The sequence below is a fragment of the Elgaria multicarinata genome, chromosome 19 (assembly GCF_023053635.1).
Source record: "Elgaria multicarinata webbii isolate HBS135686 ecotype San Diego chromosome 19, rElgMul1.1.pri, whole genome shotgun sequence".
Classification (NCBI taxonomy): domain Eukaryota; kingdom Metazoa; phylum Chordata; class Lepidosauria; order Squamata; family Anguidae; genus Elgaria; species Elgaria multicarinata.
This window is the reverse complement of record NC_086189.1, coordinates 15960238-15977937: the sequence shown is the minus strand read 5'-3', so window position 1 is coordinate 15977937 and position 17700 is coordinate 15960238. Positions and strand designations below refer to the sequence as shown.

General features: G+C 47.7%; 2 protein-coding genes across 2 annotated transcripts in view; both read left to right on the top strand.

Annotated features, from left to right (window-relative positions):
- The window catches only part of FIBCD1 (fibrinogen C domain containing 1), a 66811-nt gene extending 65818 nt beyond the window's left edge, over positions 1–993 (top strand). Inside the window, exon 7 of the mRNA XM_063144552.1 lies at positions 734–993. Coding sequence (XP_063000622.1) covers positions 734–993 — 260 coding nt within the window. The remainder of the gene's footprint in view (positions 1–733) is intronic.
- Positions 994–12253: 11260 nt separating this feature from the next.
- Positions 12254–12688, top strand: QRFP (pyroglutamylated RFamide peptide). The gene has a single exon (XM_063144983.1). It carries the CDS (start codon positions 12254–12256, stop codon positions 12686–12688), a length of 435 nt encoding a protein of 144 aa, XP_063001053.1.
- The last annotated feature ends 5012 nt before the right edge of the window (positions 12689–17700 follow it).

The following is a 17700-nucleotide window of genomic DNA, read 5'->3' as shown; positions in this document are numbered from 1 at the left end:
ATCGGGGAGATCGTTCCAGAATTGGGGGCCACCACTGAAAAGGCCCTCTTCCTTGTTGCCATCCTCCGAGCGTTCCTCGGAGTAGGCACTCGGAGGAGGACCTTAGATGTTGAGCGCAGTGGACGGGTAGGTTCATGTCGGGAGAGGCGTTCCAGCGTGTAAATAATAATAATAATAATAATAATAATAATAATAATAATAATAATAATAGTTGGCAGGGTAAGAAGACACCACTGTGCAGGCGCGGATTGAGAGACTAGCTCTGGTGCTGATAAAAATGATTAAAATCTTTACTAGTTCTTGCCTGCATTCTGTCAGGTATTGTGGTCCCAAGGCGTGTAGGGCTTTATAGGTTAAAACCAGCACCTTGAATTGGGGTTGAAAACGTATAGGCAGCCAACACAAGTGGGCCAGAATCGGTGTTATACGTTCGAACCTTCTGGTTCCAGTTATCAATCTGGCCGCTGCATTTTGCACAAGCTGCAGCTTCCGAACCATCTTCAAAGGCTGCCCCACATGTGTTCGACTGCGATTCCCAGAATCCTCCAGCCAGCTATGCATGAAGCTTGGTCCACTGGGGAAGGGATCCCCCTGACAGAATGTTTCCTAAGGCCCTCCCTGCAAAACGCAGAGGCAGAACGGTTCAGCGCTTCTTTTCCCTAAGAGGCTGTGCAGAGATGCCACCCCTATAGTTGACACAAAGAGCTTGACAAATCACTCGTTCCTCCTTCAGGAGACTCCTTCTCGAAACACAACGGCATGAAATTCACCACGAAGGACCTGGACAACGACCACTCCGAGAACAACTGTGCCGCCTTCTACCACGGCGCCTGGTGGTACCGCAACTGCCACACCTCCAACCTGAATGGGCAGTACCTCAAGGGACACCACAGCTCGTACGCTGATGGCATCGAGTGGTCCTCATTGACAGGCTGGCAGTATTCCCTCAAGTTCACCGAGATGAAGATTCGGCCTGTCAGGGATGACAATTAGCAACGCCTCCAACATCCTACCTGCTATTTTCCCTCCTCCGCCTGCTCCTGGCTCCTGTAGCTCAGTGTTGTTTTGTCTGAGTCAGGGGCAACAGGAGCTGAACGGGCCCCTTTTCACCACCAATGTTTGATTATTTTAAAAGTCCCCCCTCTGTGAATAACAGTTTTCTGGATAAAGTGCTGGATGTACCTCTCCCTCTGATTCCAAAACAATGGTGGGTTCTGAAGCTGGCAATTCACCCATATAAATAGAAGTGAGACAGCCTCAGAAGTGTTTCCCAGATGCATCATGGGAACCATCTTACACCCTCTACCCACCCTGGTGGCTTTTTTTTTTAAAAAAGAGATGCTTTGATATCCAAAGAAGTCCCTCGAAATGTGTGTGTTTCGTTTTGATCCAAGCACATCCAACAATATGCACCCTCCCCTCCCCGATAGAAGAATTGTTGTGTATTATTTACAGAAACGCCCTGACCTTCAGCAGAGGTGAGTTCATGAAAGCCAGGAAATTGGGGGCTAGCCAGTCCCCGAGGAAGGAAGGAAGGAAGGAAGGAAGGAAGGAAGGAAGGAAGGAAGGAAGGAAGGACTGCGATGGGTGTTCAGAAGGCAACATGGAGCGCAACGCTGTAAAGCGACGCCCAAGGTGAAAATCTTGCTAGGATATTGTATGGCATGGATTGATAACAAGGACACTCCTGTACCATTTGGGGCACGCTTGCTTCACTGTTGGAATGCATTGTTTTTTGCTACGCAAAGGCTGGGGGGTTGCCCTGGTGTTCTGAGATGGAGATGGACAACTTAGCAGTGGTGGTAGTGACGGGATCAGCACCCTGAAGGCATGGTTTGTGGATAGGTTGAGCAGTGACCTCAACCATCCACAAACAAGAGAAAGTCTATCTGGTGTTCAGACATTGCTGGGTTCCTGGACAAGATAATTCTCAGCCTGGGTAACAAGCTACCCCTTCCTGTGAGCCCTCATGGAGCTGGGAGAGGAGGAAAGGAATTCGGCAGCCACAATGGCTTAGCCACTGGGTATTAAGCAGGCATCATATTGGAGGCAGTGAAAAAGAGCCCCCAAACAAGGACACTACTTTATTTTTTCAAGAGTTGCTTTGGAAGGAATTCTCCCTAGCGTGTCTCTCACTTTCCAAGAAGGTAAAAAGCTCACGGCGGTCCCTGAAGAGTCATGTTCCCGAAGGAGGAAAGAGCACTGATGTGACAATGATAGACTGAGATGTAAGAAATAAGACTGCAGCAGCTGACAATTCAACAGATTCTTCGCACCCACAATTCAGCAAGTTCTCCAGTATGCACAGACATCTCCCTTCAGCCTCACACTTCAACAACCACTTTGTTTATTAAGTATTATTTATTGATTTGTTAGGTTTCTTTTCTGCCTTTCCTCCAATGAACCGAAGGTGGCAGTAGATAATCCAACTCCTCTAAACGTGGTCTTCACAACTACCCTGCGAGGAAGGTTAGGCTGAGAGTCCATAACTGGCCCCAACTCACCCACTGAGCTTCAGAGCTGAGTACGGACTAGAACTGGGGTCTCATAGTCCAAGATTCTAACCACCATGCCACACAGAGTTCTAAACAGCCATGACCCAAAAATGCCACTGCTTAAGCTATTGTGAGCAGTGCCCACCAAACCCTCTGTATCCTGTCCAGCTGGGGAAAAAATAGGTTAGTTTGTTTTTTAGGGTGCAATCCTATGCATGTATGTTTAGACAAATGTTTTTACAACTCCCAGCTAGTTGTAGGATTTGTTTTTCTATCAACATGCATAGGATTGTGCCCTTAGTGAATTACGAGTTGAATATGAGCCAGAAGTGTGATGCAGCTGCTAAAAAAGCTAATGCAATCTAATGCTGAGAGTTGTAAGACTTTTTTTCCTGTCTAAACATGCATAGGATTGCACCCTAAAAGCTCCTTTGATTCCATGTGCATAGCCACTTGAAATGGCTTTGAATAGCTACCCTCTGTTCCATTTCAGGAATCAGGGTTTCTCTCTCTCTCTCTCTCTCTCTCACACACACACACACACACACACACACACACACACACTGCTTCACACAGAATCTTTACAGGAGGAATTGGGGGGGGGGAAGCCAACAAGATGACCAAATAGACATGGAGGTGACTGCTCAGTGGTCAATTCGCTGCTTGGCATGCTAGAAGTCCTAAGTTCGTTTCCTGGATTCCCCAGTACGAAGCGGCTCGTGGCTAGCAAAACCGGGAAAGCTTCTTCAGTTTCTTGGAGAGTTGCTGTCTATCAGGATAGACGATGCTTGGCTAGGTGGATCCAAGATCCGACTCAGCGTAATCACAAGGTAGCTTCATATATTGTAACTTCAGCACCCCGGTAGGAAACATGTTATGGGTGAAGCAGCCCAGAGTCGGGCTATCACTCTAGTTCAGGTGATACCAGTCGAACCTGGTCATCCTCCAGATGTGTTAGGCTGCAACACCTCAATAATTTCCAGCTACCGTGGCCAATGGCTGGGAATGATGGGAGTTGCAGTCCAACACAGGTTGGGAAAGTCTTCTCTAGTTAGTATCTTCTTTCTACCAGATAACCATTGGCTCCAAAATCCCCAATTTCATGCGGATGGAGCTTTCAACAGGCTTATCGGGGCCAGTGATGGGCTACATATCCTAACTGATGCCTTTCACCTTCATTTTCTGATGATAAGGACTCTGGGGGAGGCAAGACATGAATGTTCTTATTGGCTGGAGGATGCATTTGCTCCCAAGCTAATTTGCAGCTCCTGAATTGGTGCATTTGCTTTGCACTCCATCTCTATACCACACCGCTGTTCAGTACTCGAACTTTTCTACTTGACCGCACCCTGCTTGCAAAAGTCCATAGCATGAAACATTGCCAAAACAGGTGTGTGTGTTACCTGATCCAGCCTCGCAGCTGCTTTGGAACATTCCTGAACTCAGGATGGCTCTCTGCCATCGGTGTAGTGGACATGAATCCATCCTCTGGTTCCTCACCAAGGAATGCTTGAAACGACAAATCCGAGACCCACTAGATGGATACATCGGCATGTGCCAAACTGGGGATAAGGTGTGCATGAGAGAATGCCTAGCTCTGGAGGAGTTGAGTTCCACTGTACCTTCAACTGTGGGTGAAGACATGTGAAGCCTACAATTTTGCTTACCCAGCTTACTCAAGAATGTAAGGCTAGTGTCAAAGATTGGCATGGTTGGGCACCCACGGAGGGGGCACACGCCAGCAGGGCCCCCCTGACAAGAGCCCCCTGGAGTTGTTCCCCCTCTTCACCTTTGTAACCTGCTTGTTTATCTGCCTCTCAATTTGGCCCAGAAAACGGTGGTGATAGTGAGGAGGAGGAGATACCATGGACCACTTGCTCCCTGGCTCTCTGCCTGTCAAGCAAGTGGGAGCCATGACAGTATGGAGCACAAGCAGATGGTGACAATGGTCGTGAGACCGGAGACTGAGGGAGGGAGCCCATGGAGGGAGTCTTGCCAAAGGGTCCTCCAAAACCTAGAGCCGGCACTGAAGGGCTGGCTGGCCTCAGCCCTCCATCTGCGGGGGAATGTAAGATCCAAGCCATATAGTAGTGGCATAGGAGAGGCAGGGCTTATTAGCGGGGATGCTGACATCATCTTCTGCCCCTGTCAAAATTCCTTGTTCCTCCTGAGCTTTGCTGCAATCCTCATAGTAGCGAGGGGGAAATGAATTTCCCCCATAACAATACATTGTTCCTTGTGTTGGAAAGTCTTCAGCAGTGGCTTGGTCTGGAATGGACAATGAAGACCCATCAACTTGACAGAAGACCTACTGATGGGAATGAAAACTGCCAGAACTGGTTGGTTGCTGTGAATCAACGCGGATGCCTGTTTTTGGACTCTCCTTAAGGATGCTGTCACAATGAGTGGCTCCCCTTCCAAACTGACCACTCTACCACTGGCTGTGACATTCTCCCCGTCTCGAGTTCCAGTGATAATTGTCACCCAGAGGACAGAAGGCCAGGGGCTTATTTCCTTCAGGAATCAGCCTTCCACTGGAAAGATCCTCCAAGCTCCTCATTCCTTCCAATCCCATTAAGGTCTTGCAGAAGCAATCAAAGAGGGCTTATTATCTGTGGGTCACTGATAACTCCAGGAATTGCTCCCTGCCTCACCTCATCTCAGTGGCTGTTGCATGCATGCCCGAAACAAGGGTGGAGAAGCGTCAAAGATCTGCCACCCACAGCCCATGCCTTTTGGAACTGTCTTGGGTTCTTGCAGTACATGAGGTGGAAACCGGATTGGGACTGGATGTTTTGGATCTGACTCTTGACTCTCAAAGCCTCCAGTTTCATGCATAGCAGGAAACTGAAGTCTGTTCCAGTAGCCCACGAAAGATCATGCAAATTTATGAAAACATCTGAAACTTTAAAACAGTTCATCTTTATGTGTGCTATGCTTCATCCTTCCATTTGTACAGAAAAGGTTAACATGGCTATTCTATCATAGCTTTTTATATATTACATATACTTCACCAGAATGTTGTGTGAATAGTTTTTCTAGTGTTTTCCTCTGTGGGTGAAAGAGATCTCAGACCAAATCTCTGTAGCCAGTCCAGTACAACAGTGCAGTGGCTGGTAATCTGGAAGGTTTTTAAATTGTATTTCCACTTATGTATGTGTGTATTTATTTATTTGCATTTGGGGGTAGTTATTTCCTTGCAGGGCTGTGTTGAAAGGCAAGAAAGAAAACAGGTTTGTTAACCAAGAGACGCCATCTTGTGAAAACTCTCCCTGCTTCAGAGTGAAACCCTTTTACCCTGGTGTCAGTCTCTCCCAGTTTCTCATTTTTCCAATCATAGGTTCGGTTCATCTTTGAAAATGTATTCTGAAAGGCTTGCCCAGAAATGCATAAGTATGAGAAAACTGAAAAGCATCCAAAGCTGATCCAAAAGGAGAGTGTCAATATCAAGATGATGGAAAAGAAGTTTTTTCTTTAAGAAGCTCAACATGTTTCAGCCCCATATATTATTTGGCGGCCTTCCTAAGGGGATTTTTTGGGGGGAGGCAGGGCATTTTCCTCCTAAAACACATGTTATTTTCTCTAATACATTCAGCGTTATACACTTTAAAAAATATATATGTAGAACTCGGTTTCAAAATTTAGAAAAGTGCAAATTTCAAAGGATAACTGAGTTTTGGTTTGCACAGTGGTTTGGAAGTGCAAAGTACATCCGCATTACAACGTGAACTGTACAAATTTCTACCCCATCCTTAGGGGGAAACCTATGGCCTCTAGACGTTGTTGGACTCCAACTCCCATCGACCCCAAACAGCATGACCAATGATATGGGATGATGTCAGTTGTAGTCATCAACATAAGGAGAGCTACAGGGTCTCCACTCTGTTGTTCTCATAAGTTTGTTTCACTGCAGCAAAATGAAGAGCTGAAAACAATGAAGCAGACAATTCCAGACTACGTATGAAGATTAGCTCTCTAACGTCCATCTGTTTCCCAGGCTTAAGAGCTTTTCTACATGAGGCATTTCCTGTGCACTCATTCCTTACTCACAGTTGTTTACAGGTTCTTTAGATGCTGATGTGACCCTCCAGTTTTGGCTCTTGTTTTGGGGTTTGATTGTTTTTTAACAACACTTTCACCCAAGTTTTTTAGGGAGGGAAAAAATGGAGCATTATAGAAAACGTGTTTTCCAATTTGTGTAGTTGCATCATTTTGCTATAGTACAGTGACACCTAGAGGTTATATAGCAAAAAAGCAGGAAAGGAAAAGCACTTTGTCTCAATTCTGTTATGAAACTGAAAGTAGTTACAGCGGATTAACGGTCTTGTTTAGAAAAGTTCTTCGACTAAAATATCTCTCTTGTGATGCTAGACTTTCTTGTGTATGCTTTCAACTCCCAGTGGAGAAATTGTGTTTGTCTCTTGCACAATGAGAAGTCTTGTGCCACCTTACAAAGCAACCCAAAGCCACAGACTCACTGGATGAAGGGGGCCCTGGATGGAGCAGATGTCCAATGCAGCAGCCCCAGGGCTCCCATGGAAACCTCCCCTGGCAAAGGTTTGCTGCCCCCGGTGGTTGGGTCAAATGCTGGTATCCTGGGGCAGTCTGGAAGTGACCTTGCATCTCCTGGATTAAACTGCCTTCTTTCTTAAAATCAGCCCCCTCAACTATGCCAGATTGGAGGGGGTTGTGAATTTCCACCTCCTGCCTTTCACACACACACACACACACACACACACACACACACACACACACTTCACTTAGGTCTGCTCTCTTAAAGACTAGCAGCTTTATTGGAGCCGTTCACACAACACGCTAACCCACACTCTGGATGCAGTCCGATGCATGCTTAGACAGAAAAAAAGCCCTACAACTCCCAACATTCCCCAGCCAGCTTGCGTCCTGAGTAGTCGAATGTGAGTTGTTGTTGAACCATGGGTTAACGCGTTATCTGAACCCACGTTCTTGATAACCATCCTGAACAACCCAGCAACAAACCATGGCTTCTCAAATAAGCCAGAACGCATGGTTAACAACCCTTGTGGAAAACATCCTGGGTTCAGAGAACATGCTCACCCACAGTTCAAAACAACAGCCCACACCTCAACCACAACCCACAAATAACCCCTGAGTGTGTGTTAGTGTGTTGTGTCGTTGTCGCTGAAGCTCCTACACAATAAGGTGTAAGACAACTGCAAGACACATTGCTGGTTAAAGGCGGATCGGAGGCCATGCAAGATGATTACGTGATGGCAGAGAACTTGGAGCGCTCCTTTCAAGTTCTGACTGTTTCCAACTGAAACCCGGGGTGGATTCCCTGCCCCACTGACCTCGGAGCCACTGGCCTCCACTGGACCCTTCATTTCACTTCCATGTGCCAGCTGGCCTTGACAATGACAAATAAGTATAGAACTGGGAGTTAACCATTTGTGCACTGTATTGATCCGGACATTGTTTGGGTATGTGGTGGGTAAGAGCTGGGGGTGAAAGAAGCATCTCTAATAGCTATTTACATCGGTCAGCTAATGACAACGCAAAGTCAGCAAGGGACCTGGATTTGGGGCACCGCCCATTCATGTCCGAACTACCGGGCAGTTCGTGCACCGTCTGCCCCTCCAGTAAAGTAGATCTTAGCGTGTGATTGGTGTCCAATGCCGTAACATGTGGACTTGCTAAAACTCCTTAATAAAAAGGAACTCATGATTACAGATCTGTTGTTTTGTCTGCTGCTCTTCCTCAACACATACATGAGAGTCATCCCCGCGCATACACACATTCTCCTAGCAACAGCCCTGTGAGGTAGATTAGGCTGAGGAAGAGGGGCTGATTGGCCCAGGACCCCAACTGAGTTTTCACAAAGTCGTGGTTCAAATCCAACTCTCCTCCATCCAGGTCCAACGTTGTGCCTAGGGATGCCAGAGAAATCCGGGGTGTGTGTGTTTCAATGGGTTTTCCTAGGCTCACTCCCCAATTTCATTTCTGTTCTTACTGCTGGGCCTGACTTAATCTGCAGCGAGTTGGGACAGTCTATGGAATTCCTGGGGGTTTTGCGCAAATTACAGCCAGATTTGCGCAAATTCGGCCATGATTTGATCAAATTGCTCAGAAATTTATGCGAATTGCACAGCCCTTCCAAAACAATGTGCAAAAACATGCATGGAGCTTGGGAAACAGCCCTCAGCTTGGATCGCAAACGCAAAGCAAGTTGTACATGCCACAGAGCTCTGCTGAGTTGAAAAAGGAACCAAATTTCCCAGTGATGTATGTCCCTAGTTCTGCCTGGCTCTTTATTTATTTTTTAAATCATTTCTTTGCCACTGGGAGTTGCATGGACAAAACCAACAGCATAGGAGCCTCACTAACTTGGCCAACCAACGAAGCATCCTTATCAGAGCCACCAGCTTTTAAGGTTGAGGGGCAATGTAAAAGCCTCCCATGTTTACCGGAATGCAATGGAACTTCGTTCTGAGTAAACATGTATAGACATGCGCTGTAACACTCATGAAGCAGTTTGATCACTTGAAAACACTACATAAATGTTAATTATGTCATCATCACCACCATTCCATTGCCAGCCTGTCTAGTAAGGACTGCCAAAGTTCTTTTGAGGCTTAATAGGGCTATTGTCCCTTTCATTAGCAGATTCCTCCTTTCCCCTTTCCTTTAAAGCTGCTAATTGGTTGCTTCCTGTGCAATCTTACAAACTGCTGATTCCAGCCCAAAGGAGAGCAATTTTGTAATTTGCAAAAACACACCCACCCAAAGACCACTTACTCTAGTAGTACACACATACACATTAGGACACCATTCGAGGTTACTTCCATTGTTAGTATCACTTTCTTCCTCTTTGACATCACTGACTCAAAGCTAATTAATGAGGTGGCCCTGGAGCTCCTTTGAGTTACTTTTCTTTCTTAATACCACAAGCAAGTTAACTAAAACGGAAGCCTGAGAGGCTCATCAGCACGAATCATCGGTCTGTGTTGTGGGAGCTCAAGCCAACCCAATTAGCCCTTTGCACGTGCTCCCCTCCCACACCATGACTCCAGTGGCCACAATGGCATCCTAGGCTCTGGAATGCAAGGCAATAAACGTATTGGAGTGGAGGGGAGGGCAATCCTTAATAAGGGGTCTTATTTAAGGAAGGGGGGGACATGGGCACCTCACTCGCTTCCCAGCCTGCCGTACGAACGGAGGAGCTACAGATCCGGAAGGTGCAAAAACGTAAGTACTCCAGCGGCTTTGCATGGGACAGAGGAAAATGAACAGTTCATTCATTCATCCATCAGTCCAACAATCCATCCATCCAATCATATTTTCTTAGCAAGACTTCCCTCTTATAAAAGACTGCATAAGTATTCATCATGCCTATTTGGGAAGACCTGCATTCATCTTTCACTTCTCTAGGATGCCTTCTTCTTGTCACGGAGTCTCTTCAACCCATCCCTATACAAATAGGGATGCAATTTTTATTTGTACTGCAGCAGCCAAATTAAAATATTGTGTACATGTCCCTCTCCCAACCCTTTCCTATCATGTGCTGAGCAGTGTAACAATAGCATATGACATCACCAAGAGCCGAACAGGTTTCATCGGCCTTGTTTGAAGTGTTAATTCCAATAATGGAACTGGTGTGCCTTTAATGTGACCCTAACGTGGAATAGACTCTCCATTTCACCCAGAAATAAGCATCCAAAATGTGAATAAATCCAGAGTTTTTGCTTTTTTCCTCTATCACCCCGAGGCATTTATTTAGCCAAAATCCCCTGGGATTTTGCCACCTTCGCTTGCTTCATTCCTCAGAAGGGGCTATCATGCCTGCCAATCAAGAAGCGAAAGGGTTATAGCTGTTGGTCTATCTCCAAAGGTAGTCAAGGCATGAAGCTTTGGGTCTCCGAAGCAAGGTTCGGATGAGTTCCTGTGTTAGAATCATAGAGTTGGAAGGGGCCTATAAGGCCATCGAGTCCAACCCCCTGCTCAATGCAGGAATCCACCCTAAAGCATCCCTGACGGATGGTTGTCCAGCTGCCTCTTGAAGGCCTCTAGTGTGGGAAAGCCCACAACCTCCCTAGGTAAGTGGTTCCATTGTCATACTTCTCTAACAGTCAGGAAGTTTTTCCTGATGTCCAGCTGGAATCTGGCTTCCTTTAACTTGAGCCCGTTATTCCGTGTCCTGCACTCTGGGAGGATCGAGAAGAGATCCTGGCCCTCCTCTGTGTGACAACCTTACAAGTATTTGAAGAGTTAGAATGGCCTGAGGGTGAGATCCGACTTGCTGGTTCAGCCCTAGTGGGAAGCAAAGAATTCCTGTTTCTTGGCACCATATGGTTTCCACAGACGTCTTGTAAAGCCGGGAGTAAGTACGGCAAAACAAATCAATCATCATATTGAGACAACTTAATTTGGCAAGTCCGTCAGAGTGAGTCAATTCGGGTTATGACTGATTTCATTATTCTGGGATGCAGAGGGCTCGGTGCGGGGTCTCCTTTGAGTCAAGGCTCCCTATCTCAGCTATAGGCTTTTAGACATCGCCATCTTTACGCCTGCCGTCCGTGGCTCTCCTGCTGTGAAATGAATGCCCTCTCCTGAACAGCAAAATGTGGTCACCTTTGAGAGCCCCGTTTCTTCTTCTCTCACAGGATGAGGAGAGATGCAAGTTGGCACATGGTTTATTGAGTCGTTGTGTAAAAGCACCACAGGCTTTGATAAACCATGGGCAGCTTTTCAAAAGACAGGTGTTCGTTCATGAACCACCACAGATAAAAATAGGAAGAATAGAACTATTTTACTTCAAGCTGACGATGGGCTGGGGCAGCTATGGGTTAATTTTTACTCCTTTGCTTATCTGAGCTGTTCTACGGATTAACTCTCACACCAGTGGAGGTTGGTGGCTCCGGTATCAGTGGGGTGGCGATTCCGCTCCGGGTCTCAGTCAGAACTCTAAAGGAGCTATTCAAGGTGCTGACTGGTTCTGACAGAAATCCAGAGTAGATTCATTATCCTGACATCAGAGACTGCCTCTACTTTCACATAGATCCTAGTAACTCACAGTCCATCTTAAGTCCATGTCTTGAGTATCGTCTACCCCAGGAGTGCTCAACCCATGTGCCACAGCCATCCCTCTGCTGTAGGCTGAGGCCCCATCTGCTTTCCCCCCACAGGTCTTTGCATGTCTACTCAGAAGTGAGCCCCGGTGCAGCAGGTGTCTCGCCTGAAGAGCACAGCTCAATCCTATGCACATCTACTCGGATGTAAAGCACAGAAGATGACAGAGGGCGACAAAAATACCCTGTTGTTTTTTTAAAAAAAAATCCACACCTCCACATTCCACACACACCTTCTCTTTGAATGACTGGTTTGAAAAAACCCAAATGTATCAACTTAGTAAGGTCCTCTGGCAGTCCCCACCAAGTTGCAGCTCTGCAAGGCGCACAGAGAGCCTGCTGGGTGTTCCATTGGTATTTGGGATACAGTCAGGGAGCAGACAAAGGATGGGTGGAAACAAGCAACCCAGGGACTGAGAAGAAGAAGAAAACACAGTTTGTTCAATCTCCTGCCACACCAACCCTAGTTAGGGTAACAAACCATGGGTTAAATTAACCATGGGTTAGTGCGATGTGTGAACACGGTCATTGATAGGCTTCGCAAGATGTAGTGATGGCCACCAATTTCGATGGCTAAAAGCCTTATTCACTGTGGTTAAAGCCATGGTTTAAGGTGTCTTCTGAACAGGCTTATCTTTGATTCCTTCTCTGTAGATGAAGATCTCCTGCCCCGTCTCCTGCTTCCTCTTGCTGAGCTTTGGTGCCTGTTTCCCTCCAGATGAGGGCCGTGAGTCGAGGTACCCAGGAAGAGGAGGATTCCGAGCAGCAGAGGCGTGGCCCGGTCTCCCCAGGGTGGCCGAAGCCCTCAAGTGGCGCCGTTCGCCCGAGGACCTCCACTCCCCATACGCCAGCATTGCCAAAGGGCTTCTGCAAGGCGTCGGGAAGGAAAGACCTGGCGTCCGGTTCCAGAGGCAGCAGGTTGGCCAAAGCGATGAGAGCGAAGCTGTCAACTATCTGCCCCAGGAGGATGGGCAGAAAAGGGGCGGCACCTTGGGGAGTCTTGCGGAGGAGCTGAACGGCTATAACAGAAAGAAGGGCGGGTTCAGCTTCCGCTTTGGAAGGGGGAGGAGAACAGCAGCTTTTTTCTGAACCTCCCCTGCCAGAACTTGAGCCCTTATTTTGTTCTGTTGTGTGCCGTGCCCCCATTCCTCCGCCTGCCGACCCCAGCAACTCAAAACGTTTCTGGTTGGTGCACTCGCTTTCTCCTTTTCAAAAATCTTGATCGTTTTCTGCGGAGGGAGTGGGTCAAGTCCTCCGTCGCCACCTCTGCTTCCCTCTGCCACAAGTCATTCGGACGGAGTTCCTGTCAAAGCAACGCAGATGGAGACGAAAGAAGAACAGGAAGAAAAACTTCTGGCCCGGCCCTACCATTAGGCAAAGTGAAGCAACTGCTTCAGGCGTCTGGTGCTGGGGGAAGGGCAGCTGTCTGGGCCATTCTGCCTGAGCCCCCACTGCATGGATAAGATCAAGATGCACACTTAAATTTCTCACGAGGAAATGCACCAAAATTGGGGCAGGGGGATACTAGGATATACTGTATCTTATAGCAAGTATTTATTCCTGCCTTTGGGTTTGAGGGACCCGTAGCTTCAGACCCAGGCAGGCGGCATAATAGTGTGGATTACATTTGCTCCATCTCTTGACCTAAAATAAAACATTCCCTTAAAGACAATTTTGTGCATGTTTGGGGGATATTCTGGGAGAATATTTGCAGGATGAGCTGGGAGAAAGGGCATCCAAAAGGCAAATGCAGTTCAATGTGAGCAAGTAAAAAGGTATGCATGTTGGGGCAAAAGAATCCCAACTTCAAGTAGAACCTGATGGAATCTGAGCTAGTGGTGACTGGCCAAGGAAGAGATCTTGGGGTTGTGGTGGACGGCTCAATGAAAATGTCCACCCAGTGTGCGGCCGCTGTAAAGAAGGCAAACTCCATGTGAGGCATTGTTAGAAAAGGAATTGAGAATAAAACTGCCAGTATCGTACTGCCTTTATGCAAAACTTAGAATACTGTGTACAGTTCTAGTCACCACACTTAAAAAAAGATAAGTTGGCTTTTACTGTCAGAAATGAAGTCTTAGAAGAGGGATTTCTACCTTTTAGAATGGGGGGGGACTCCACCTAAGCTCGGAAACCATGGAACGATGGGAAAAAGAGGCAGATGTCTTCTGGGTAAGCCCACCTGAAGCTCTTCATCCCTGGCCGATGTGAACATGCAACCCAAAACAGGGGTGGGGAGATCTTTAGATAGTTTGGACTTTGACTCCCAGAAGCCCCTGGCAGCACGGGAATGCTGGGAGTTGAAGCCTCAAACACGAACGCTGCAGATGCACTTGTGGGGAAAGAGTTCCCTGGGAATCCAAAAACGGAAAGCCATTCACTGACTGAGAGTGTGGGTTCTTTCCCCTTTTTATTGCCGTCTTGCTGCCCTTTAGCGGAAGCAGGAGCAATGGGGGGAGGAATGACAATATCTCCGTCCTGCAACAAAAGACCACCTGATATCACAACCGCAATATCAGGGGTCAAAGAATGAGGCCCCAGCGGAGGCAATATGTTAGGATTTGCGTGGAGGGAGAGAGACGTGAGACCTGCCACTGCACGGCGATTTGACGAAGGCCACCCTGGCGGCACGAAGCCCTTAAAAGCAAAGCCGGGATGACGAGCTGTCAGTCGGTCTTTCGCCTGGCAAGCGGCGCCTCGGCTGTTCTGAGCAGTTGCCAGTCCTCTCGGCGCCGTGACACGGGTGGGCGAGAGCAGGCAGAGACACCCCGCGCCTCGGAGCGGAAGGTGGGTGGACGCAGCAGCCACTGAGATGCTTCATCAAAGCACTGTCACTCCTTGTGGGGAGTCCCTGCCATTGACATCCAGAAGAACGGGTTCGTGCCGGAGAAAGGGGTCCCACCGGGCACTTGGGAAAACTTGGCCTCGCTTTCCCTGGCCAGTCCTCTTGTTGCCGTGACGTGGGGTGGGCGAGAGCGGGCAGAGACACCCCTCTCCTCAGAGCGGAAGGTGGTTGGATACTGCAGTAGGAATTGCAGCTAAGCTCAGAGGTCTGGGGATGGCGGGTGATGTAGGCACCCCTGTTAATGAAAAAGTGCCGGCAGGCCTCCCTTTCCCTGGTCCCATTATACCACTGCTTCCACCTCTTTCTCATCATAGCTGCCAGTTGCTTGCTTGACAGGCAGAGATCCAGAGAGCAAGCAGGCCGTGGTGTCTCCTGCTCCTCCTTCTCACCAGAGCAAGGGACAGATGGACAAGCAGGTTGGAGGCAGTGGGGAAGAAGAGCAAGTCCGGGGGACTCAGTGTGGGCCCTCGGGAGATGCCCAACCAGGCCTACCCTTGATGCCAACACTGGCCTAACATACCTCAAAACTCAAATCTGCGCTCTGAATATCTTCTTCCCCCGACTCCCTGAACAATGCCTACAGAAGGACTTGAGTCAGGTCACGGGGCCCAGGTGACAAAATTATGCAGAAGAGAACCGTGGCTGTGAGTGACTGGGGACGAAAGTAGCACCGCCGGCGATGCCATCATCAAGCCCCGAAACCCCGTCAAAGATAAATAGGCAGAGCGGCCCCTGCTCAAGCGCAGCTGACAGAGTCGCCATTCCCGCAAGCTCAGCGGACCCGTGGATTGCACGGCTGGCTCCGAGATCTAATTAGGGAGAGAGGCCTTTTATTAAACGTTTATTAAAGCTCTCACAAGCGATAAAGCGGCTGACAATTTCATGGTGCGCCCTGCCTGGCTGTCAGATTACATCTACCTTTAACCCGTGAGAAGGGGTTGGAGGCCGGATCTGAAATTCTCTACCTGTTTAGGGAAACCACATGCAGTGGGGGGGGGGCAGGAGGAAGGAAAGAAGGAAGGAGAAAAGAAGTATGGAAGAAAAGAAAGAGGAAGGAAGGAAGGAAGGAAGGAGCTACAAGGATTTGCCACCCCGGACCTAGAACTTGAAGCTGGTTCAGCAAATCAGCCTAGAAGCTCTCTCTCTCTCTCTCTCTCTTTCCCCTCTGTGGTTACAAATCTCTGCTTGTTCTTATCATCTAAAATTTAAGCATATCTAAGGCATGCCTTCAGAAATCTCCCTGGGGAGTTAAAATTACATAGATAATGGAAGTGGGAAGATTTGTGGTGGAATGATAGCTGGAATGCTAATTAAAAGGGTGTGGGGTTTTTTCATTAAAAAGAGAGGGGTTAGGAAATGAAACCTCCACAAAATGGTTATGTAGACAAATCCTACACCAAAATGCACAGAAGCCGTCCAGTAGAGTATCAAGATCGGAAGATGCAGAAAAATATATAAACCTCCATGAAGATCTGCCTTGGTAGCTCATTATCTGTCATGGTTCTTGTGGAACCATACAAGGGAGAGCGGGTGGGTGTGGTCTGTGTTAGCTCAGGTTGTCAGAACTAACCATTCACCCTTTATAAATACAGGAATGGAGTCTTCTTAAATATGTCTAGGATCTTTTAAATGGCCTTCATACAGGGGTCCCCAAAATGTGCAGAAAAAGGCAACTAAATGGATTTGGAACAACTCCCCTATGAAGGAAGGTTACATCAGCTGGGATTATTTAGCTTGGAAAAAAGGAGGGTAAGAGGAGACATGATAGAGGTGTACAAAATTATGCATGGTGTGATGTGGACACAGAGACATTTTTCTCCCGCTCTCATAATACTAGAACCCGAAGGGGTCATCCGATGAAGCCGTTTAGTGGGAGTTTCAGAAAGTGTCACCACGCTCTCTCTGTATAAGGCAACTCTGCTGTAAGTCACACCAGACTTTCAAACAAAGTTAACTGAGCTATGGCTCTTTCCCCTAGATGACAGCAAGGCTGCTAAATTGTCGTACATGGTTGATTTCTGGGTACCAAACCTGGGGTGTAGGAACACAGAACTTGCGGTATGGGGGAGGGAATAATGCAAAGACTGAGTCCCCGCCTGACTTGGAAGAGGAGGTGCAGGGAACGCTTATCAAATTTGCAGATGACACAAAATTGGGTGGGATAGCTAATACCCTGGAAGACAGAAACAAACTTCAAAGTTACCGTGATAGGCTGGAGCCCTGGGCTGAAAACAACAGAATGAAAATTAATAGGGATAAATGCCAAGTTCTACACCTAGGAAAAAGAAACCAAATGCAGTTACACGATGGGGATACTTGGCTCAGCAATACTATAAGCGAGGATCTAGGAATTGTTTTAGATCACAAGCTGAATATGAGCCAACAGTGTGATGTGTCTGCAAAAAAAAAAGGGGGTGGAAGAGCAAATGCTATTTTGCGCTGCGTTAATAGAAGTATAGCTTCCAAATTGTGTGAGGTACGAGTTCCCCTCTATTCGGCCCTGGTTAGGCCTCATCTTGAGTACTGTGTCTAGTTCTGGGCACCACACTTCAAGAAGGATGCAGACGAGTTAGAGGGGGTTCAGAGGAGAGCAACGAGGATGATCAGGGGTCTGGGAAACAAAGCCCTATGAGGAGAGACTGAAAGATCTGAGCATCTTTAGCCTGGAGAAGAGGAGATTGAGGGGAGACATGATGGCACTCTTCAAATACTTAAAAGGTTGTCACACAGAGGAGGGCCAGGATTTCTTCTCGATCATCCCAGAGTGCAGGACACGGAACAGTGGGTTCTAGTTACAGGAAGCCAGATTCCAGCTGGACATCAAGGAAAATGTCCTGCTAGAGCAGTCCAACAATGGAACCAGTTACCTAGGGAGGTTGTGGGCTTTCTCACACTAGAGGCCTTCAAGAGGCAGCTGGACAACCATCTGTCAAGGATGCTTGAATATGGATTCCTGCATTGAGCAGGGGGTTGGACTCGATGGCCTTATAGGCCCCTTCCAACTCTACTATTCTATGATTCTATAATCCCTCATGTCACCACTGTGGGTCGATTGAAGTCCTGATAGCATCCATTCGCCTGTCTGATTTGAAAAGTGCCAGAGAAATTAAGCCAGTTTTCTCTTCATCTGCTTGTGCAACACAAAACTTCCAACAAAAAGCAACCAGTCTACAGACAAGTTGCAAAGCAACACCGACACCGAGAGTAGATGCTTGCCGCTGGTATCCTTCACAAACTCTGGCTTTAATCCCATTCCGCA

Excerpts from the sequence above, each read along its gene's own strand:
- QRFP (XM_063144983.1), top strand. The coding sequence starts at position 12,254 with ATGAAGATCTCCTGCCCCGTCTCCTGCTTCCTCTTGCTGAGCTTTGGT.